This window comes from Pygocentrus nattereri, chromosome 6, assembly GCF_015220715.1.
Source record: "Pygocentrus nattereri isolate fPygNat1 chromosome 6, fPygNat1.pri, whole genome shotgun sequence".
Taxonomy (NCBI): domain Eukaryota; kingdom Metazoa; phylum Chordata; class Actinopteri; order Characiformes; family Serrasalmidae; genus Pygocentrus; species Pygocentrus nattereri.
The window spans coordinates 45,602,181-45,627,513 of NC_051216.1; the positions used below are offsets into that span (position 1 = coordinate 45,602,181).

Below are 25,333 nucleotides of genomic sequence, written 5' to 3' on the forward strand. Positions count from 1 at the left end.
GTGTATATTCAGAATTGCTTATAATGTGTTTGTGTGTATATATATATATATATATATATATATATATATATATATATATATATATATATATATATATACACACACACACACACACATACACATATTATTTCGACAGGCTGGTCCTATTATAATAAGCGTAACTTTTCTAGCCTTTACAGTGGCTTTAGCGGCCCTGGATACTCACAGACGAATCACATGCATTCTAAATATCACATGTGACGCTGCTCAGCCAATCAGATCTATGCATTAGGATGAGCATTGAAACTATGAGCAAGTGACGACACACAGGAGACAAGAAACAGCAGTCAGAGAAGAAAGTGAGTCAGAGGGAAGTTGCTTCACATCCTGTGCTCTAAAAAGAGAAAACTGGCTACAAATATTCTTGAAATCTGACTGAACTGGACTTTATTTGATCTGATATTCAGTTGTCGACTTTATAAGATGTTGATATTCCTACTCGGCTACTTCAGTAAACAGTATATGGCGCTGAGTCATGATGCAAGTTGGACATTATGATGTTCTGGACCTTCGCTTGAGGAAATTTTCTCTAACTGGACCTTATTGAATTTTAGTTAAACACTGCTGATCTAGGCCTTCTGGAAGTTCTCGATATGTCACGGTCTGTAAATGTGAGTGGAACAGCTCACCAGTGTGTTCCTGGTAGTTGTTAGGAATGGAAAACTGTGGCAGCAGCTTGATGCCACAACTCTTTACTGAAATCCATTTACTTCAAATAAAACCCGAATTACCTTTTACAAGCTTTAAATGTCTGCATTTAATCTAGAAAAGGCCAAAAATGTTCATGTGACTCACTGGTAGCTATGTCGTATGACGTTAATGGCCCGAGGCCTAAGGTTCACCACCGCAGTGATTACCTTCCAAATATCACTTTTTATTTGCTTCAAGTTTTTTTTAGGACCACCACCTGCATGAACTGACCCTCCTGCTGCTGCTGCATGAAGTAATACTATCTAATTAACCTCTAATGCTCCACCTGTTTTTCCCCGTTTTGTACTGTAATATTTTATACTAACGCTGTTTGCTGTCCGGTGTCGACCAGAGGAGGATGGGTTCCCCTGCTGAGTCTTGGTTCCCCTCAGTGTTTCTTCCTCCTGGTCTTAGGGGGATTTTCCTTGCCACTGTCGCCGCTCATGGGGGCTCGGAGTCGGATTTTTCTGTAAAGCTGCTTTGTGACAACACCTGTCATAAAAAGTGCTACATGTAAATCACTATAAATACACTTTGACTTGACTTATGGTCTTTCCCTGAAAAATCCCAAAGAATGCTGGATTACTAGCACAGGAGCCTCGGTAGCGCCCACCTCTACTGTATGTCACAAGTGAAGACACCGCTGTGAAATGCAACTCAATCTTGCTTTTATTCCGCACTTGAGGAACAATGAGGAGCCACAATAAAAAGCTGAGACTTGCAGTACCCACTGAAAAATTTTAGAACAAAAAAGAAAACATATTTAATATGAATTACGTCGCTGCAAGGAACAATCTTGCAATGAATAATAGCTTGTATCGCTTTCTGACACAAGACTGACAAAATATCTTTCATATGAATCAATCTAATAACTACACAAAGACACAGACACGACTGCATGAGAAATGCTTTTGTCTGCCATAATATGTGTATAAATGAGTGTCTGTGGAGCCTTCAAACAATATCTGTACACTCGAAATATATATTCCTCATACAAAAAGAACAACAAAGGTCCTGAAATGAAATAATAAGTTAATGATGTAAAATTTGTAAGGACGTTTTCTTTCCCCATAAAAAGTGAGGAAAGTGCCCTCTGGAAACAAAAATACATTCCTTTTCTCCATTTTAGCAGGACTTGATATTATTAAAAAAAATATAGTGAATTCCTGATTTTTTCCTGATTGGTCCACCGTCCCAGATGTGTTTTTGTATTTAACTCCGAAACATAATAGTTCTGTTTACAAAATGTTATACTTTTCTTTTTATGCATAAAATCAATTATTTTACGATGCCTTTGCCAAATAATAATCAAAATAATAAAAGTAAAAAGATCAGTCCATCCAAAAATTATTTGCAGCAGAGTTCAGAAACACCAATCATCTGCGTGTGTATATGAATAATCACGTGAAAAAGAAAAAAGGCTGACGCTCCATAACATGGACATTGAGCTAAATGACTGGGTTGCCAGGTATGCACACTTCTGAAATCCCCCCCCATTACGTGTGTGGTCTTTAAAACGTGAAGTCATCGGTCTGCAGATCTCCCGAAGTGCTGAAGGTGAAGGTTCCTCCCTGCGTGGCCTCAGGAACCAGACTGGAGTCCTCGTCAATCTGACACAAACGAGCAGGAGGAAAAGTTTCGTTACTAATTTTGCTAAAACGGCGCTGCGCAAAAGTCAGAGACCGCCCTTCGTCTACTTCGTTTCCATTTAAAATGGCAATTAAGTACAAGTTATTCATTTCTCAGCACCAGGAAAAAATCAAACATCACAAAATTACACATCATTATACATCATACATCATTATTATTACATTCTGACTAAATCTAAAGATTTTTCAGTATTTAATGTCCACTCTTTCCCTTCATTCCAGCTTCCATTCGTCTCAGGAGATTCACTTTCAGCTCCTCAAAGAACCTGCAGACACGCCTCTGAAGCTCAGTCTTAAGCTGGCTGATAATTTTCTGAACTAATCAAACCCATTCAGTGGTGTTGAGGTCTGGACTCTGGGGCGGTCAGTCCATTGTTCAGCTTCTTTGTTTGATGTGTCTGTCTCCTTTTCTCAGTGAGGTTCTTCTTGATCAGCTACACGTCCTTTCAGACCCACAGCGCTGAGTGGTCTTCTCACAGTGGAAGGATGGACAGAAACACCTGTGGATGTTTTCAGATCTGAAGCAGCTCGATCTTCTCCTCTCTCTCAGAGATCAAAGCTTTAAGTGCTGTTTATCTGATGGGGGCAGTTTTGTTGTCTACCAGGTCTTCCAGGTGGTTGTTAGGAGTCCCGTTTTCTTTGGAGCCTCTAACCATTCGGAGAACTCCAGGCTTTCTCCTTTCTTGCGCAAGTGGATGAACTTGTACTTAATGACCATTTGAGTTGAAACTGAATAAATGAAGGGTGGTCTCTGACTTTTGTACAGTGCTGTCTGTATACATAATAATATTTTGGAGATTTTAGGTTATTACGTCCTATAAATTCCATACTGCAATTATATATTTACAGTATTTTTTATCAAAAGTGATCTGCCTTATGATTGGATCACAATTTGATCAAAGTATGAGGCGATTTGGTTGTTACATTTATTATTAGAAATTGATATTCTATTGCTTCATCAGACTCAACAGCTCTGTTAATCATTGTAGACGCATCAGAAATGTCTTCATATTTATAGCTTCCTACTGTTTATTTACAAATGCTGACTTGCTAAAACAGTCAAAACACTACCATCACAGATATTGCAAGAGGCTCTTGTGCTGTTTTCATTTTACACACTGAATACATTTAAACTGCTGATGCACTAATTTCACGATTCGATGCATACTGAAATTTTTTTGCACCTCATTATACAACAGTTAGTTCCGGCCACGCAAGCTGATTGGTTGAGGGGCGTTCTGACCATGTTATTTCGCCGTAACATCACAGGCTTTTCACAAGCACGGTCTCTGCTGAGATGCTGTTGCTAGGCAATGACTCTGACAGCTGTAGGAGGCGCTCAAGCCATTTGAACGTTTTTACTTCTTACTTTACCACAAACAGAAAACGGACACTGTTAAGATCACATCTGACCGACAGCCGATTTGGTCCGACTCTGAAGACGAGACGACACTAAATTCCCAAACTGTCGTCACCACTGAGCAGCTTTTCAGTCGGCAGCTGTGACAGAAGAACAGCTGAACAACCTGGAATCAGCCAGAAATGAACCCAACACCATTCGCCAAACGTGTCTGATCTTCAGAGTCGGACCAAATCAGACTGAGCCGTAAAACTGACCCAATAAAAAAACAACAAAGCCGCTCAGTGGTGACGACAGTTTGGGAATTTAGTGTAAGGAGCTGGAGAACGAACTGCCGGCTGAGCAGCGAGTGGGCGGAGCTCGTTACTCTGACGTAGCAACAAGCTGCTCGTTAAGGAGCTCTAATTAGGAGGAAGGAGCTGAACATTAAAACATATTAAACGCCGCGTTCACGGCCAGTTTATTCATTTCTTACTGTATTTATTTAACTGCTGTATTAAAGCAGTAGAGACACTCGAGGTCAGGTGTTATAGCGTATCGCAATGTTATTTATATATTATATAACACTCCCTCTTGTGTTCTATTGCTTAAATATGATCCATTTTCAATACAGGATTAGAAAAGATTGCTAACATAACTTAAGCACTTTACTCGTTTATTTTATAAAACTTTTTTTAAATTTATTTGTTGGTCTTTCCATTTTTTTCGGAATTTCCACTGTTCTCTCTAAAAGACAGCAGTGCTTGTTGAAGTTATAACTAGCAGAAAACCCTCATATCACCGGACTTTATCTGAAAGCCTATCGGTTTAATGTTGCTGGAAAGACTGATTCCTTTTCCAGCATCATTACTCACGTCGTCTCCTGAGAAGTACATGTCTATGATCTCGAAGGCCAGCTTGTAGATGTACTCGTTTTCATGCTGCTGCAAGTTCTCAATCTTCTCCAAACCTGGACACACAGTAGAACACGTCAACTCAAAGACTAAACCACCTAAACCAGACTGACTAGTCACTACTAATAATACACATCAGGTTTACTGACATATCCTACTGATATGTCAGTAAACCAATCAAAAGACGTGTAAACAATGCAGTTGGGGTGTAAATCTTAGAGCTCACAATGACTCTATTGCATTATGATTTCTAGGAAACAATTCGGTTTACTATAATCTCAAATATTATCACTATTAAATTATATGTAGTAGAGTATTTTGGTACAAATCAGACGTTTTTACACTGAATACAACAAAGTGAAAAGTGGGCGATATGGAAAAAAATATTCTTCAAGAAATTTTCACAAGATATTTCACAATATTTCTTTTTTTCGACATCTGATCAGCTGGAACAGGGAAAAAGGAACCAGTAGTGCTAAATTTAAAAATATTCTATCAAAAACTGTGAATACAGTGGTTTTTATTTAAGATTTGACAATGTGTTGCACAAAATTCAGTTAAACGGGACCAATTTTGCTCTCTTCATAGTAAAAGATGTGGTCAGCGTTCTACGAGGTACTGACGATATACATGATATGTCCAGGAATGCGTACTGTATTACTTCATTATATAATTTAAGATGATAACAATATATTTTGTCATACTGCCCAAACCTATTATTTACAGGTAGTGTAAATAGTAGTGAGGTACAGACAAAAATGATGCACCAAGATTTCTCCCTGATTCCTTTCAAGATTTCTTTTGCTCAAAAATTGGGCAACTGAATAATCGATACAGATCAATACTGGCATGTGCACGCACCCATTTTGCTCGACTCACCTCCGCACTCCTCGATGATGACGGTCACGGCGCTGGCCTGCTCTCCGGCCATCAGCAGGATGTTCTTCAGGCCGTCCAGCACCACCTGCACCACCTGCGTGTCCCGCACTTCCAGCAAACCGCACAGAGGGGCCACCACACCCTGCTGAATCAGGTACTCCACCTGCACCGTGAACACATGAACACCCTGTATGTAAAACTACAGTAGTAAGCAAAGGTTTGCGCTCCCCTGCATAAATGACTTCTGATGATTTCTACAGAGAAAATGTTCTACTTTTGCACATTTTAATGCACAATTACTATTTAATTGCTGAACTTAACATATTGGTCAAAAAAAATACTTTTTAATCCCGCAAACGGGGAAATTCCACCTCCGCATTTAACCTATCCGTGAAGTGAAACTCCACATACACACTAGTGAATACACACACACTAGGGGGCAGTGAGCACACTTGCCCGGAGCGGTGGGCAGCCCTATCCACGGCGCCCGGGGAGCAGTTGGGGGTTAGGTGTCTTGCTCAAGGACACCTCAGTCATGGACTGTCAGCACTGGGGATCGAACCGGCGACATTCCGGTCACAGGGCCAGTTGCCTAACCTCCAGCTCACGACTGCCCCCTTAATTTTAATATTTTACAACATGTTTAAATAAAACAGAAACCGTTCACTAAAATTTGCAGAAAAACATCATATTTTAAGCTTGTTCCCTATAGAGGCTGCCTTAACATGTTTTCCCTAAAAATCCGAAAATCAAAAAATGTCATTTTTCCGGAGTGGTCAAACTTTTGCATATGACTGAATCACAGTGTGATTATTATTATTTTTTACATTTTCTGATGCTGAAAAATGAATATCTGATGAATGACTACACGGGGCAGTTGAGGGCTGGAGGTTAGGCTTGTGACCTCAAGGTCGCTGGTTCGACCACCTGAGCTGACACTACGTGACTGAAGTGCCCTTGAGCAAGGCACCTAACCCCCAACTGGATAGGGCTGCTCCCTGCTCTCGGCAAATGTCCTCACTGCCCCCTAGTGTGTGTGTTTGCTAGTGCGTATGGGTTAGATTGTGGAGGTGAACTTTCCCCATTGTGGGACTAATCAGGCTCACTAAATCTTAAATCTTATACTTTATGGCCATTTTGATTGTAAAGTAATACACGAAGGGATGTTTTTACATAATACTGCATGTAATACATATGGGGCCTCTTAATTAATATGCAGAAATGGCATAAAAACTGTCGTTCCGACTCATTTACATAGTCTAGTGTACCTGCAAGGGAATAACTGCTGTGAACTGAAGCTTCCATCCTTGTATAATATGCAAACATATCCTGCATGTTTTTTCCCCTGAGGTCCACTTATATGCTTGCGGTTGTTGATGTACTAAAAACAGTCATAATGCATTCACCTATAACCATTTTCCAACCTCTTTTCCATGACACAGGCCCTTTAAAGTGACTCTCTGAAGACTGTAATGACTGCAACACACACAGTGGTGATTTACAGAAAGGGAGGACACTCTGACCTGCTCTTTCTTGCCACTAATGGTGAGGTTGCTGATAGCCCACGCTGCTTCTTTCTGAGTCCCAAAATCTCCCTGAAAGACAGAGGGGGGGAGGGGGAGGGGGGCATACAATTCACACTTTAACACATAATGACAAGAATTACTATTTTACTTTCTAATAACTCAAAATTCACCAGTGAAAAACTGCAGAGCTGTATATATTTGGTCTCGGAAGAAAACCGTGCATCTCCAAAATCATCTCCTTTACAGGGGGAACAAAAATTACATGAAATTTACACGCAACGTAAAGAGCAACAGGCATTTTCAAATTGTGTCAAAAACCGAAAAACAAAAATGGAGATACAAGGTTTTCTTCCCGACAGCAGCGATACGCGTCTGGCGGCACACTGGTCGCATCAAGCGAAAAAAACGGCCCGAAGTGTTTTGAATATTGAATATTGAAAGTGGCTGTTGGTCTATTTTCATTTTCGTCTGCAAAACAGACACACGCTGCGTGTTTAAACTGCCTTTTAATTTAAAATATGTGCCGTTATCTTTTGCGTCACAATACAGAATTGTTTTTTTTTAACGATTTCCAAGTCATTTTCTCAGAAGACACAAGATAATTCAAAAGAATGAACAAAATAAAGAATAACTGGAATAAACAAAAGTGCAATTTCTATATAAAAGTAAAACAAAAACGATGAACTATAAGGCTGTATTACAAGTATTACAAGTTTATTTACAATCTGATCCTGTCTTTATGTCTGACCATCTGACTTAAATGAGTGAGAGGGGATTTTCTAAAGTGGCTCAGTCACTCCCAGCAAACTGTGCAATCCACAACCGAACGGAGGCGCAGCCTACAACCGAACGGAGGCGCAGCCTACAACCGAACGGAGGCGCAGCCTACAACCGAACGGAGGCGCAGCCTACAACCGAACGGAGGCGCAGTCTACAACCGAACGGAGGCGCAGCCTACAACCGAACGGAGGCGCAGCCTACAACCGAACGGAGGCGCAGCCTACAACCGAACGGAGGCGCAGTCTACAACCGAACGGAGGCGCAGCCTACAACCGAACGGAGGCGCAGCCTACAACCGAACGGAGGCGCAGCCTACAACCGAACGGAGGCGCAGCCTACAACCGAACGGAGGCGCAGCCTACAACCGAATAGAGGTGTGTAAATCGCCAACATCCCTATGGAGCAAATGATTTGTTTCACCCGTTGAGAAACGGCGCTTTTAGGAGCTCTGTGGAAGCTTAAGAATCCTGTGAGGAGAAACAGCTGTTGTCTAACTAACCTTGATTAACAGAGTGTATTTTCTTGTGATCGACTTTTCGAAAAAGAAAAAAAAAAAAAGAATAACTAACTACTTTTTAATCCTCTGAAAATGCACCTCACCACCACTGTATTGTGCTTAATAAGGTCTATAACCAATCCATTAAAATATACATGTATTGGCTTTAATATTGGTCCTCTGGATTAGCTCGGGACAACCACTACAACATCCCTGGGAATAAGTTACCCCTGCACCCTCATCACTTCAGTATATGCTTGGCAGAGAGCTTGTGCACCTTTGTTAACTGGTGTATGACCATAGGGATGAGTCCAGCATCAATCACAGCCTGGACCTGCTGCTGGTTTCCCGCAGTGATATTGGACAGGAACCACACGGCCTCCTAGACAACCAATGAATCACAACAGCACACAAAAACAACAAACATATGCATTAAAGGTCCCGTATCCTACATTTTTCTTGTACTTTACTTCTCTATGAGGTCAACTTATGATGTTTATATGGTTTCATGTACCAAAAACATTTTTTTTACATGACCATTTTCCAACTTCTCTTCATCTTTCATAATTAAACAGGCTTGGTTTATTATTGTGCCTTTAAGATATATGTAAATGGCCTCTGCTCTGATTGGCCACCTTGTATTTGTTAGCCAAAACAAAAACTCTGGGCTAAAAATAAAGAGAGCAATGGCTGAGTTCAGTGGTTGAGGATTCCTTTTAGATTCTTTACATTTACTATTTGGGCAGTCATATATATAAATGTTGATGGCTGTGACATCACAACCACAGCTTAGTTTCCCTATATGAGCTATATGGACTGCGGAGTGGAAGGTAGGTTTTGAAACTTGAACAATGTTTACTTAGAACATGAAACTACTGCAAAATACCGGACAATTCGGTTTTCCATGGATTGGATAGACTCATTCTTGCACAAATACCACACTCACCTTGTTGATCTTGTCCTTAGGGTGTGTGAGGAGCGTGGGGAAGTGTGCGAGAACATCACAGTTGAGCACCGCTTGTGTCTGTTCGTCCGTTCCTGTGACTATGTTTCCCACCGCCCTCAAAGCCGCTGTCTACGGACATAAAAAATAGCATTAGCTACTAAAAGTGGGCATCAACAGAAGTCCCACAATATGATATCACACATACAATGTGATACAAGGTGATTTATCAAATTTATACCACTAAAAGAGAACTTTCTGTATTCAATCTAATAAATTTACTCTGTTTATCTCAATAAGATCTTCAATTTCTTTCATTTTACCCAAAACAGTAAAGTGACCCTTATTAGTCCCACAACAGGGAAATTTCACCTCCACATTTAACCCATCCATGAAGTGAACCACCACATACACACTAGTGAACACACACACTGGGGGGCAGTGAGCACACTTGCCCGGAGCGGTGGGCAGCCCTATCCACAGCGCCTGGAGAGCAGTTGGGGGTTAGGCGTCTTGCTCAAGGGCACCTCAGTCGCGTACTGTCGGCTCAGGGGAACAGACTGATTCCCTAACCTCCAGCCCACGACAGCCCGAGTAGTAGAATAATTTTTAAACATTTATATACAATTACATATTTAGCAGAAACTCTAATTCAATGAATTTTGGCACTACTAGTTTTATCAGCAGGCTTACTACAAATTACATCACCTTTTTTTTTCTCCAATTATCAAAACATGGTCATCTGTACATCAGTGCTACTTATTGAACAGAAAGTACTGTGAAACAATGTCGTGTCAATTTTCCACAAATGTACAGCAGTGATGTTGTCGTAGATGGTGAAATTATATTTTTGTTATCAGCCACTAGGGGGCAGTCAACTTTTGCTACTTTTTAAAAAAAAATGTATTCTACTTCTTGATTCTAAGTCAAACAGTCAAACAGTGTTATTCAGGGAACTAAAATGCTGCAAATAACAACAACAAAAAAAAAACACTACACATTCATAAAAATGCTTCTGAGAAATATAGAGTGATTTTACAGAGAGGCATTTTTAAGTATTGTGATTTTGTTCAAATAAATCAAGGAAAACTTTTTCTACAGGCTGATTCTCAGGAGCTGATATGACTAAAACGTATGACCAGTTAATGAAAATAGGGTGGAATTTCTGTCAACATGGAAAACATATCGATAGTCTATATGATAACCAATAACCTACATTAGTTCTTAAGAAAATCATATTTTTTTAATGAGAATATTTCAGGTTTTTTCCAGATTTTTTTTTTTTTATGAGAATATTTCAGATTTCTTTTTTATGAGAATGGTAAATGACTGGTCTCAGTGGCCAAAACACCAGTCACAGACTAACTGTCTGAATTAGTGTGGAATCACTGTGTAATTCGTTCATCAGTTCTTCACAAATCAGAATCACAACATGTACAAAAAGCAGCTTTTTAAATTAAGCTGCACCACATTTTCTAGTTAACAAAGGTCAATTCAATGAACGTGTTTTAAAAGGAACGCTGCAAAGCATCTACCTGAACTTTAACCTCCTGATGGCTGAGCAGAGGGACCAGAAAAGGCACGACACCGGACTCGATCACCATCTGGATCTGCTCGTTACCTCCGTCAGTCAGATACGACACCGCCCACACCGTGTCCACCAGAATCTACATTGGGAGGGGGGCGAGCAGACAGACAAACAGACAGACAGACAGACAGACAGACAGACAGACAGACAGACAGACAGACAGTCTTGATCATTTAACAAAAGTAAATGCAAAAAAAATATATATATATATAAATAAATAAATAAAAGCTCTTTCAAAGAAATAAAGTAGCACTCACATTAATATCCGTGTGGTATATAAGGACGCACAGCGCTGGAAGAATCTGAAAATAGTAACACAGAGAAATCAGACATTACCATTTTATCAGAACTCCACTCTGAATAATCATTTCACTATAACCTCATTACAGCTGATAAATTCAATAGGATTTCTTTCTGAAAGTTTAGAAAGAAACTTATTAGTATCACTCTGGAATCGGTTTTAACTTCATATTAATAACTCTGTGAATTTGCCCAGGACTCACATATTACATCATCTTATGTGTGCATCTGTAACCAAATTGGTTTAACATCATTGAAAACAGCGATTCTAAACTTTTGAGTTGTGTGGTAATAATAACAAATACTAAAAGTTTATTTATATAGCACACTTTTCATGACAACATCAACTCAAGGTACAGAAAAATAGAACAAAACAAAATAAATAAAGCATTTCGAAAAGCACAACATCCTAAGATTCATCGTAAAAGATCCAGAGCTTCTAAAACAAAGCAAAATTCATAAAAACACACCTAAAAGACCGGTTTTACAAAGACAGAGACACAGGCCCAGAATTTCTTACAGACTCATGAAGTATTAGTGTTATAACACAGTTACAACACATGGAAACGTGAATGACAGAACGTCTACCTCCTGCACCGTCTCCATGGGTGGTGGAGGGTCTTTGTTGCGGCAGAGGTTGACGATGACCCAGGTGACATTGCGGAGGAAGGAGAGCGGGACGGTGGGGCAGATGAAGGACAGCAGCGGCTTCACTGCACCCAGAGAGATGACATAATCCCTGCACTGAGGCCCGTCTCCTACAGTCATAACCACACAGGCAAAGCTGTTACTCACCAGTGACGCTGATTATCAGGCATCAGCTTCAGCAGCTTCAATACTGTTTTTAACAAGCTGTCAGCTAGCACTTGCCACTGCTTAAGCCAGGCATACACTGTTCGATTTTAGCCCATTTCTAAGCCTGATTTGGTCGGAGCCGACTGAATTTCATGACCGGGCCGAAAGGGGAGGCACCCAAACATCGCTATGTTCAAAACTGAGCCAAAAAAAAAGGGGTGGGGGGGGTCATACTTGCTTGTGATAAACAGGTGGGCCTTGAGGTGGAAAAGGCTCAGAACCACTGTATGGATGCAAAAATACCACTTTTCCCTTCTGACATCACTAAACAGCTCAACGTTTTTTTTAATAATACTGGGCCTCATTCATCAATATCTTTGTTTTTTCTTGAATTAGTTCTTGAGACCTGGGTTCGATTCCCCGGCCGGGTGACTGGGGTCCTCTCTGTGTGGAGTGTTCATCTTCTCCCCGTGTCTGCGTGGGTTTCCTCCAGGTTCTCTGGCTTCCTCCCACAGTCCAAAGACATGCAGTCAGGCCAATTGGACGTGCTACATTACCCCTAGGTGTGAGTGTGTGAGTGTCTGTCTGTCTGCCCTGCGATGGACTGGCAACCTGTCCAGGGTGTATCCTGCCTTCCGCCCGATGACCGCTGGGATAGGCTCCAGCACCCCCCCCGCAACCCTGAGGGAGAAGCGGCTTAGAAACGGGATGGATAGTTCTTGAGAAAGGTCCTGAGAAAGAGTCTACGTCATGTTCATGACGTGTTCTTAAACCGCAGAACTGATCTCACCTTTGTGCTCTGGAGTGTGTGGAGATTCTGTTCTCACCCAAGAACAAATCCCAAAAAAGAAAACACTTGTGAATGTCAGTCTTCATGAAAACTGCCCAAGTGGGTTTTAAGAAGACCTTTCTTGCTAAGAACGATTAGTGAATGAGGCCCACTGTTCTGAAAGGTTTATACGATGGCACTGCTATGATTTTTCTGTAACGACGCTTTGGGAATACTGTGCTTGCCAATAAAGCCATTCTGAATTTGACAGAAGCTGTTGCTCTTCAATAATGTTGGCCATCAGTCTGCACAACAAACAGAGTAGTAGAAGCTGTTGCTCACCGATGATGTTGCCTAGTGCCCACACGGCCTGCTCACAGACATTCTGGTGTGGAGAGTGGAGCAGCTTCAGAAACAGCGGCACCGCGTCTGTGAACAAAGCAGCGTTTAGACCCGGCCGGAAAACGTGCCTCAGAACAGCTTCATCAGGGGCCTCATCTGAGCGGCACAGCTGGCTGAGACATCATCATGATGATGTCAAAGCCATCAACAGTTGGGTGACCCAACTGGTCCTGATGGAAAACATGGCTTACTTCCTGACCTGTCCATACACCACATTTCTCGTTAGGCTGAATGTATAACCGACTCTAAATGTCGGTTATTGTGATATAAACCGAGTCCGTTCTACAGTTTCTCATTAGGCTGAATGTATAACCGACTCTAAATGTCGGTTATTGTGATATAAACCGAGTCCGTTCTACAGTTTCTCATTAGACTGAATGTATAACCGACTCTAAATGTAGGTATTGTGATATAAACCGAGTCCGTTCTACAGTTTCTCATTAGACTGAATGAATAACCGACTCTAAATGTAGGTATTGTGATATAAACCGAGTCCGTTCTACAGTTTCTCATTAGACTGAATGAATAACCGACTCTAAATGTAGGTATTGTGATATAAACCGAGTCCGTTCTACAGTTTCTCATTAGGCTGAATGAATAACCGGCTCTAAATGTCGGTTATTGTGATATAAACCGAGTCCGTTCTACAGTTTCTCATTAGGCTGAATGTATAACCGACTCTAAATGTCGGTTATTGTGATATAAACCGAGTCCGTTCTACAGTTTCTCATTAGGCTGAATGAATAACCGACTCTAAATGTAGGTATTGTGATATAAACCGAGTCCGTTCTACAGTTTCTCATTAGACTGAATGAATAACCGACTCTAAATGTAGGTATTGTGATATAAACCGAGTCCGTTCTACAGTTTCTCATTAGACTGAATGAATAACCGACTCTAAATGTAGGTATTGTGATATAAACCGAGTCCGTTCTACAGTTTCTCATTAGACTGAATGAATAACCGACTCTAAATGTAGGTATTGTGATATAAACCGAGTCCGTTCTACAGTTTCTCATTAGACTGAATGAATAACCGACTCTAAATGTAGGTATTGTGATATAAACCGAGTCCGTTCTACAGTTTCTCATTAGACTGAATGAATAACCGACTCTAAATGTAGGTATTGTGATATAAACCGAGTCCGTTCTACAGTTTCTCATTAGACTGAATGAATAACCGACTCTAAATGTAGGTATTGTGATATAAACCGAGTCCGTTCTACAGTTTCTCATTAGACTGAATGAATAACCGACTCTAAATGTAGGTATTGTGATATAAACCGAGTCCGTTCTACAGTTTCTCATTAGACTGAATGAATAACCGACTCTAAATGTAGGTATTGTGATATAAACCGAGTTCGTTCTACAGTTTCTCATTAGACTGAATGAATAACCGGCTCTAAATGTAGGTATTGTGATATAAACCGAGTCCGTTCTACAGTTTCTCATTAGGCTGAATGAATAACCGGCTCTAAATGTAGGTATTGTGATATAAACCGAGTCCGTTCTACAGTTTCTCATTAGACTGAATGAATAACCGACTCTAAATGTAGGTATTGTGATATAAACCGAGTCCGTTCTACAGTTTCTCATTAGACTGAATGAATAACCGACTCTAAATGTAGGTATTGTGATATAAACCGAGTCCGTTCTACAGTTTCTCATTAGGCTGAATGAATAACCGACTCTAAATGTAGGTATTGTGATATAAACCGAGTCCGTTCTACAGTTTCTCATTAGACTGAATGAATAACCGACTCTAAATGTAGGTATTGTGATATAAACCGAGTCCGTTCTACAGTTTCTCATTAGACTGAATGAATAACCGACTCTAAATGTAGGTATTGTGATATAAACCGAGTCCGTTCTACAGTTTCTCATTAGACTGAATGAATAACCGACTCTAAATGTAGGTATTGTGATATAAACCGAGTCCGTTCTACAGTTTCTCATTAGACTGAATGAATAACCGACTCTAAATGTAGGTATTGTGATATAAACCGAGTCCGTTCTACAGTTTCTCATTAGACTGAATGAATAACCGACTCTAAATGTAGGTATTGTGATATAAACCGAGTCCGTTCTACAGTTTCTCATTAGACTGAATGAATAACCGACTCTAAATGTAGGTATTGTGATATAAACCGAGTCCGTTCTACAGTTTCTCATTAGACTGAATGAATAACCGACTCTAAATGTAGGTATTGTGATATAAACCGAGTCCGTTCTACAGTTTCTCATTAGACTGAATGAATAACCGACTCTAAATGTAGGTATTGTGATATAAACCGAGTCCGTTCTACAGTTTCTCATTAGACTGAATGAATAACCGGCTCTAAATGTAGGTATTGTGATATAAACCGAGTCCGTTCTACAGTTTCTCATTAGACTGAATGAATAACCGACTCTAAATGTAGGTATTGTGATATAAACCGAGTCCGTTCTACAGTTTCTCATTAGACTGAATGAATAACCGACTCTAAATGTAGGTATTGTGATATAAACCGAGTCCGTTCTACAGTTTCTCATTAGGCTGAATGAATAACCGACTCTAAATGTAGGTATTGTGATATAAACCGAGTCCGTTCTACAGTTTCTCATTAGGCTGAAAGGGCCAGTTAAGTGTGTCCAAAAAATGATATGAATATATGAGACAAAGAGATGAATTAATAAGCAAGGATATCTCTTTCGCTCTTTTACATACATACTCTGGACTTACTAGACTGGACTACCGCCTGTGTCTGAGCTGACGTTCCAGAGGCGATATTTGTAAGAGCCCAGGCCGCCTCAAACTGGAGAGAAGGACTGATAAAGACAGAGAAAGAAAGAATGAATTAGTGTTTATAGCCTTATATTCATAAAGAAACAGACATCTGAGGATGTGTCATCATTTCACAGTTTGCCGCTATCATCCAGACATGCCCCGGGTCAATTTTTTCGTATGGAAAAAATTTGTGGCGTTTTGAACATCGCCTTCATTACAATCTGTGGTTAACCAGCAAGTTCCAAAGGCAATACGTTTTCTGTCCTGTGAACATTTTCCCGCAAGTATCACTACGTCACACGACATTACAATGTCGTTAAGTCATCTAAAAGGAAATATTGCTCTGTGCAAGTTAACATTCCTCATCATACTTCACTAGAATTAACTACAAAAAGCTTCTTCCAATGCGGTATTTAAGTTGCATTAACCGTAGCAGTTTGAGTAACTGGCCTTGCTATTTAATAGTGTTTTAAAAGTTAACAGATCTACTTTCACGTGTCCTGAATTCTAATCTGTTCGCCTGCATGCAGCCCAGGATGTGGGAAAATGTTTAGTTGGGGCTGCTGAGACCTTAAACGTGGCCCACTGTGAAGCTTCTCCTCTGCTTAGTCTGAGTCTGGCCTCTTCCTATTTCCCCCGTTATGTTAAAAACAGGACTGCACAACGCCAAAGGGCGTCCGTGAGCAAGTCCTCAGTGAATGGGAGCAAAAGGAGCTAAACGTCTAAAAAAGTTTAAACAGTTTCTAATCAATTGTAATTTTAGAAAGTAGAAGGCAAACATTAAACTCTTCTTGCTTAAAATGTAATCTGATAAAAGATTTTTGCCAATCCGATTGAATACAGTCTGATTATATATTAAGACTGAGCTGTTTGTGCTCACTCTATTCAACAATCTGATGAAAATTTCCGTTTACATGCTCATTACAAGTAATCAGATCCAAAATGATGCGCTCGCAAAGTGAACCACTTGTGTAGACGTTACCATGACAACGAGCATCACGTGAGTCCAGTCAAAGTGCGATGAGCAGCAGTGAGCAGTGCTTGCGTTTTTAACTGCTTTAAAATGATGTCAGCTCGATCAATCGGATAGAAATTGTATTCCGAATGGCCCCAATTGGACGAGTCTATTCCGACTGAGGTGTATTGATGGACGTATTCTATTCTGATTGATCTATTAGTCAGATCATTAGCAGATTATCAGGCATGCAAACATCCTAATTAAACAGATGACAGAGTTACAGAGGACTTTATTGAATTATTGCCATTAAAAATATACCAGATGATTTTCATTCTGCTGGCGGAATGACCACTAGGGTGATCTTGGTGTGAACACACTCTGTCTCTCTGCCTCTTTGATTGTGTTTGTATGCGTATGTAACACCATCTGTCATGTATGTAATGAAGTAATAACAAATGTCTGAATCTGTGTGACGTGACTAGTATTATTACCAGAGGAATGTTTCACAGTAAAGAAAATCAAAAATTGATAAGCTGCTTTTGTTGCGCTGTTTTTTAATACTAAAAATATTCTATAGGGGTGAATACACCCTGGGTTACTCTGTCTAGAAGCTGAAACCTGATTAAGATGCTGACTACCAAATGATGTCCATACAGAAGCACCGCAGGCACATGCTTCACTCGCCCACTCAAGTTTTCCCACAGCTATACAGTTCCAGTGTTCACACAAACACGAGACTCACTGATCATCTCTGTCCAGGCATTTGACCAGAACTGGAAGGATTCCTGATCGAACCAGATCATCTATGGGAGGGTTTCTGTCACTGGAGAGCAACTTCCTGAGAGAGACAACACAGTTTACATGCTTCCATTACACATTTACCTCCTCAGTTCAGAGAATTGAAGAGATTATTCTGCCAAAACAGAGTATGACGTAAATACAGGCAGTCAGAATGATAATCAGGAGGGACAGAGAGTTTTAGCCCAGCTGACTGTGTTTAATGAGTACCTGGCTGCTTGCACTGCACTGAGCTGTACCACATTGTTGTTACTGGAAGCATTCTGCAAGAAAACGATGATAAAAAAAGTAATAATTATCCAAAATGTAACAAAATCCAACATTACTCCATTACAACCACTCTGCAAAGGATATACAGTTATTGTGCTTTTGTGGATTACGTGCCTTGGTTTAACAACTACTTCTAAACTGGCTAGCAAAGTACAAATTTAACAGACTACTCCAATAACATTGTTTTTCCTCCATTTTTCCTCTCAATTTAGACGTATCCAATTCCACCCACTAGCATTTGTGTGTCTAGCCCCTTTCTAGATCTAAATTGAGTCCCAGTGGCCCTAAAAATAAAAGTCAAAATCTTGTCTATTTTTTATTTTTTATATTTTAAACAGACGTTTGTCTCCGATTTGTCTTCTAGTTTGCAGCACTGTCAACATTCATCACTACTAAGATAGAAGGTTTGACATTTATTGGATGATGGCTGGAAACTTGTATACGTGTTCACTAACTTAGTGATCATGTAAGCGAACTATGAAAATAAGTGAAAACCATTTTGATTTTGAAGTAACGCAGGATGAAATACCCCAAAGACAGTCCTAAATGACAGCCGAACTCCGCAGACCTGCAGTCAGGACAGAGTAAAAGCGAAAGGAATATGCATCTCACCTGTAAGATGGTTTCCAGGGTTACATTCTGCTAAAAACGAAAAGCAAAGACAAACGGAAATATAAAGGAGCAAAATCAAGAACAGATACTTATGTTCTCTCAGTGGACAAAACTGCCCTAAACAATGCACATCACTACTTAAAATAAATAAATAAATGAATAAAATACACTTTGAGTTAAAATGATTTATGCCTTCCCAGGTGCTGTGGTATGGCAGCGTATTTCAGACGTTTTTCAAACTAAATTAAATATTAATTACAACCCCATTTCCAAAAAAGTTGGAAGTTGAAATGTAAGATTTAAATGATTTGCACGTCATTGCATTTTGTTTTTATTTATATTTTGCACAGCGTCCCAACTTTTTGTGAAACGGGGTTGTAAGTAATAATATTAATTACTAATTAAATGGTGTATTTGCAAGTCTCACATGAGTGTGCATTATTTCAGACATGATTCAAGCGTAAAATGTGTATCTGTGTTTGCATCTAATCAGATGTTTAGCCAAGTGGTTAAGTCACTCATTCTTCATATGGGAGTGCAGGGAGGCTTCTAGTGCTGTCTTCTGTATTTGCTGCATGTGTGAGGTAAAATGATCTGTTCTGTCATCGCAGCCCTTTACGATGCGTTTATCAAGATAACAATAAAAACGAGATTTATCGTACGCCCCCCCCCCCCCCCCCCCCCATCGTACACACACTCGCTCACCCCTTTAAGGTCGCTGTCTACATCCGAGTCATCCAGACTCTCGCTCTGTGGAACGTTTCTTTTCTTCAGCAGATGCTCGTCTCTCTTATTCTAACAAGCATAAAAACAAACAAACAAACAAACTAACTAAAGCATATTACACCGTCTGAAAATGACACTCAGCAGGTTTGTGTGTATATTATTATATTAGTACATATATTAGTATATATATTGTGTATATAAGAGTTCAGAGAGAACATTAACATCATTTTTAATCATTATTATTAGTGTTAGTATTAGTAGCCAGGGCTGCAACAACTGTCTGACAAATTCAATAAGTAAAATATGGAAAAGCCTTTTTTAATAACCCTCTGCTCTCCACCGCTCACTCGTATAGGAACAGAGCCTACAACCTGTTTGGGGTTGCCAGATGTGACAGGATCCCCAGCTTAGCATTTTAATGCAACTTGCTACATAAATAATCATTTATTAAATGATGCTTTTTCCCGTTATCCATTACCTGGTTAGTGTTTCACTTCAGCTTTAATAAAACACAAAACAATGAACAACACCACCAACGAGAATAATAATGCCATTACACAATAATACGTTACAATATTTGTATAATAATTAATAACAGTACACATGTAATCATAATAAAAGAAGCAACAATAACCAATGATAATATTCAAAAAAACCCTCATTTTTTCCACTTTTGTCTTTTTTTATTTATTTACCTTTAAGATGTTATTTGATATTATGTTCTAAAATGGAAATATCTGATAGCTTTCTTTGGTTTTCCCTTCCTTCCTCTCAGCAAAGACTGACAGTGAAGTTGAGAACGCACCTTTCTCAGCTCTACAGACACTTCATTACGCTGTCTTCTCATTGCCTGAGAGAGAGAGAGAGAGAGAGAGAGAGAGAGAATTGAAGCGAGTGATTAAGACAGTACAGGCTGTTTTTGAGTGTATAAACAGTGAAGAAGACGGCAAAACTATAACCTTCAACAATAAAACATTAACCCTTTAGTAGACCTTGAAATATTACATGAATACTTCAAATACTCAAAATTTAAATGTCCACCAGTGCTCTGTCCTGACCGATCTCCTTGAACCAGTTACAAGGGGCAGCGATTGAGATCTTCCCTCTGAAATGGGACCCTCAAATAAAAAGAGCATCACTTCATTAACAGCTACCAGCGCTGCTCTGTAGGCGACCCTGCCCGTCAGAAACAGAGGGCTAAGGGCTCAGTGGTGGGGGCGAGGGGGGAAATGGGATATGCAACAATAAGGCACAGAATTCATCATCCACTCGTACCAGCGCAACACACGTTAACGTTAACACGCCACGCCCACATCAGTGCTGAGAATGATCCACCACACAAACAATACCTGCCCCGTGGTGGTCCTGTGAGGGTCCTGACCACTGAAGAACAGGGTAACAAACTATGAAACAGATGGACTACAGCCTGTAAATTTAGAACCAAAAAGTGCTGCTCTACGGTCAGTACAGCTCATAAAATGGACCGCAGAAACAAAGAGGTGGACTTCATGAAGCGGCCGGTTGGTGCACGTAGCCGCACATGAAGGCCAACACGCCCAATGACGTGCTTGGGCTGGAAGGGTATAAAGCCCCCCCAGCCCTGGGCTGTGGAGTGATGGTGATGCATCCAATACCTTTGGGATGAGTTTGAGATCCAGAACTGATCACCCAACATCAGCACCTGTCCTCACTAATGCTCTTGTGGCTGCCATCAAATCCTCACAGCAATGTTCCAACATCTAGTGTAAAGCCTTCCCAGAAGAGTAGAGGTGGTAGAATTTATCTGTAGTATAATGCAGGACTTTGTTGTTGTTGTTTGTGCAGCATCTCTTTGATTCTAAGAGGAACGGACCTCTGGGCTGGTCTCCCAGCTAACTTGGCCTGATCTGCGGTCAGGAAAGCAACAGAGCGCGAGAATAATAACTGATTATACAAGAGCGGTTCACAGGGTGCATCTGCAATGCGTTCACAGGACGGGCAGAGAGACGTCTGTCAGCGACTTTGCATGCGAGTGAAACCATAGTTTAATCTCATAGTTAATCTTACAGCGAGGCTCGATGTCACAAGCTGAGCTGGCACTGAACTCAGCTCCTCACAGCTGGAGGGGGCTGCTGCTAAAGCCTCGGGTTCACTACGTCACTTATAACAGTCTCGCACTGCCTCACTGGTTTCTGCAGATTTTATCGGGCGACTAAAATACTGGGGATCACACACTAAACGATTAGGGGTCACACACTACGGGAGGCAAATTCGGCCAAAAAAGAAATTAAAATTAAAACAGTAAAATATAAATGCAAACCTCTTTTCGCCACCCCCCCCCCCCCCCCCCCCCTCACCAAACATCTGTGCAAATATCCTGCCAAAATTAAATGAAATACCTACATTTACTTGTGCACATGTGAAAAATGAATTTGTGGCGAAAAATAAAAATGAATTTAAAACACCTACATGTCATTTAATTTTAGTCATTACTCTGGTATTTCATGGTCGTACCTAAAATGGAAAAGCAAATAGAGAAAAGAAAATCCAAGCTTTACTTTGGCTTTTCTTCACGAACGGCGTCAAAACTAACATCGAAATGTTTGGTTTGACGTTCAGTTTCACCTGATCTGAGACATTATTGCCCCCCCCCCCCCCTTGCTAATCAACATATATTTGCATGTTGGCCAACTTGAAAATGAAAAAGCAAAGTGGGAAATGAAAAAGTGAATCTCCAGCAGGTGGCGCCGATGTTCGTTTGCATTCGTTTTTTTATTCTGACACTTAAAGTGCGTCCACAGCGAAAGCTGAATCACAAACTGTCACTTTGCTGTTGATTTGTCTATTTTACATTTTCGTTTTAATGTTGTCAGATATGCAGCCGGTTGCTAAGAAATGGAAATAAAAATGCTGTATTTTGATTTTAGTTTTGACACTTATTACGCCTTTCATGAAGAAAAGCCAAAGTAAAGCTTGGACTCTCTTTTCTCTATTAGCTTTTCCCTTTTAGATTCGGCCATGAAATATCAGAATAACGACTAAAATTAAATGACTAACAGCTGCTTTATATTTAGTTTTAAGTGTTTATAAACTCAGTTGTGCTTTAAACTCCACACATGAGAGACTTTCCACCATTTGTCTTTGTTTACTTGCTGTATTTTCTTCTTTCATGCTCTCAGTTTTGATCGGCCGCTGTAGGAATCTGTTCAGACTGAATCGTTGACCAATTTAGTTAGTTAAGTGACCCTTATTAGTCCCACAACAGGAAAATTTCACCTCCGCATTTAACCCATCCGTGAAGCGAAACACTAACCTCCAGGCCATTTACACTAGACTTCGCTCAGAGTTGGGCTGAAAAAAATCAAACGTGCTTGATAAACTCCGACTGGTCTGAAACCCAAAAATTGGAGTCTGTGCCCCTCAAACACGGCTCAATTCTCTCTCCGACTGTCGACTCTGACTGACCCAAACACCTGCAGACCGGAGCCGACCAGCCCAGACTCAGAGTCAGCCAGAGCTGAGAATCAGGGCTAAAAGACATGTAGTGTAACCCCCACTTCAGTTGGAGGGGCACTGCCTACTAAATTGAAATGAGAATAGGGAAAAGGAATAAAATAAACATGAAACAGACCCCTCATTTGAGCCCCTTGAGCCTCGTTAACATTATTAGAACCGAAACCAAGAGCACGTCCCCCAAGCAGCAGTGGAAGCAGTACACAAATCCTTCATTTGAGTAAGAGGAGAAGTACTGGGACACGAAAAGCAGAAGTGAATGTAAAACGTGGATGTGTAGCAATAAGAAAACAGCACAATAATAATATAATAGCTGAGCTGCAGTGAATATGAAAAGCCTCACGTGTAGATCTATATGAACTGCACACACTGCAATGTCAAAAAGTCGAAAAATTCAAACACCTCCTTGTTTCTACGCTCACGGCCCATTTGATCAGCTCCACTCTGTAGTTCTACAGTTACAGACTGTAGTCCATCGGTTTCTCTGATACTCTGTTACCCTGTTCTTCAGTGGTCAGGACCCCCATGGACCCTCACCTAGCAGGCAGTGGCACTGGTGGTGGTGTGTTAGCGTGTGTCGCACTGGTCTGAGTGGATCAGACCTGGCTTACTGATTTTTTTTATTTATTACATAATTAAGTAGTTGAGATGTTACCACAGTCATACAGAGTGGTCTGGTGTTAAACGCACTGTTTTAGAGACACATACCAAGTGAGTATTGATCTCAGTGGTGGTGATAGGAACCAGACGTCCAACTCTAAAAGCTCCCACATAGAAATCTATTACATGTAACGGTGAGATACACGCTGCCTGATGTCTGACACACCTGTATGACAGCTTTGTGATAAAGTTTTGGTTTAAAATGTACTGTAACCCGTTTCTTTGGACAGATTCATGGCGGAGGGATACACGCAGGGCGCTGTGAGACAAAATAGTCCCCAAAGAAAACTTATTTTTCCAGATGTAGGGCTATTTTACCATCATAAACGTTACACAGAAAACCTCAGGAGACAAATGTGTTCACTGGAGGTTCTGGCTAGTAAATAAAATGGCAATATTTGTGTTGTAGACACCTCTGGTTCCTATCACCACCACTGTAAAGACATCTGTAAGTTACTCTACGGTACCGTGGACCGCCTCACGTCACACCTCTGAATTATTCAGAAAGGACTCTGAATGACGGTTTACAAATCATATAATTATGTATTATTTTCAAAAATATGTGGAGTTTGCCTTTAAGGTTGCGCTTACGGTGCAGCCCTATGTCTGTCGAGCTGTTGCGGTGACTTGTTTACGTTTAGCATAGCTTAGCCAGCTAGCTAAGTTAGCTAAGCTAGCTAGGCTCTGTCTGCTGCAAGTGAATCGCTGCGGGTGCATTTCGCCAAAAAACACACCAAATTGTCTGTTTTTTAATCGCCACGTCGACAAAAAACACCTCTAACTTTCAGCGCTTTCTAGCTAATCGAGTCGTCTACCATAAAAGCTGCGCCACTTCTGCCTGTCGTCTCATTGGAATTTTCCGTTCCACCTTAAATGCTGCAGCAGTTCCATTCTAGAGCCTGAGGCGGCGTAGCGTAACTGCTGCACCGTTTAAGGTGGAACGGAAAATTCCAACGAGACGACAGCCAGAAGTGGCGCAGCTTATATTCGGAATTTTCTGTTCCGCCTTAAATGGTGCAGCAGTTGCATTACGGCGCGTCGTGCGCCAGCATGTAACCGCTGCGCTTTTTAAGGTGGACCGGAAAATTCCAGCGAGAAGTCAACTTGCTCAGCCTCAAACTACCTTACGCTGCGACACACGGGAACACCTTATAAGCTGCTTTAACGTTCGTGTAAAGACGGACTGCGGCCAATGTCTCACCTCAGCATCGCGTCCTTTGTTTTTAAAGCTCCGGATGCGGTGATTTTCTAAGGCTCCGTTTTCAGCCATGGCTGCAGCAGCGCACAGCTCAGCTGCTGTGTATGTTCCTCAAAACGAGAAGGTCCATCTAACGAGGATGGGCTGCACTGCAGGCATGAAATGCTGGGTTTAACACTTTATCGCTGCGTGAAGTAAATGTTAGAAGCCCTTTCTGTCATCCACAGCACTGGAAAGATCTGATATTTCAAAACGTGTTGGCTGGCAAGATCATTTCACAGAATAACTGGCATGATTTTCACTTTTGACTATATTGGTTTAAAGGGGAGCTCCACCGAATTTTCAGAATTTCTCAGTAATTCTGTCCTTGAGAAGTAGAGTCCTTCAGAGCGGTTTGAAGTGAAAGGGTTCACTACAGAGGCTCGTTGTTTTTAATACAGTTCATCATAAGTGACTTTTATTGTAACTTCAGCCCACGCCAATAATGTCTCACTAAATTGCACACTTGTGTTCTTTTGCTAGACTAACATGCTGAAATAAGAGCGCTGTCTGGGCTAACATTAGTAGAAAGGTAATGGACAGGTCTTAATACTTAACAGGGTCTACTGGACAAAGGTTGGACCTAGTTTCAGCAGAACTGTACCATCCAGAACTCTACATTAAAGAGCCCATATCAAGGAAATCCAAATTTTCTGTTTTGAAGAGTTTGATGTACAGTAGTATGTAAACATGGTAAGAAATACC

The 25,333-nt window shown here is 40.7% G+C and overlaps 1 protein-coding gene across 2 annotated transcripts; it reads right to left on the bottom strand.

Moving 5' to 3' along the window:
* Nucleotides 1-1,375: 1,375 nt before the first annotated feature.
* Nucleotides 1,376-24,843, bottom strand: LOC108430517 (importin subunit alpha-4-like). 2 transcript variants are annotated; one of them, XM_017703061.2, is made up of 17 exons: nt 24,593-24,843; nt 20,045-20,089; nt 19,219-19,308; nt 18,514-18,540; nt 17,842-17,894; nt 17,576-17,671; nt 15,831-15,916; nt 13,050-13,136; nt 11,732-11,901; nt 11,101-11,145; nt 10,791-10,922; nt 9,259-9,387; nt 8,590-8,694; nt 7,034-7,105; nt 5,511-5,673; nt 4,593-4,687; nt 1,376-2,339 (listed from the first exon to the last, which is right to left on the bottom strand). In XM_017703061.2, the coding sequence occupies exons 1-17, from the start codon at nt 24,659-24,661 to the stop codon at nt 2,241-2,243; spliced, it is 1,563 nt and encodes a 520-aa protein (XP_017558550.1). In that variant the 5' UTR covers nt 24,662-24,843; the 3' UTR covers nt 1,376-2,240. The 2 variants fall into 2 exon arrangements, with proteins under 2 accessions (XP_017558550.1, XP_017558549.1); XM_017703060.2 differs by having other exon boundaries at nt 18,514-18,543.
* Nucleotides 24,844-25,333: the final 490 nt, after the last annotated feature.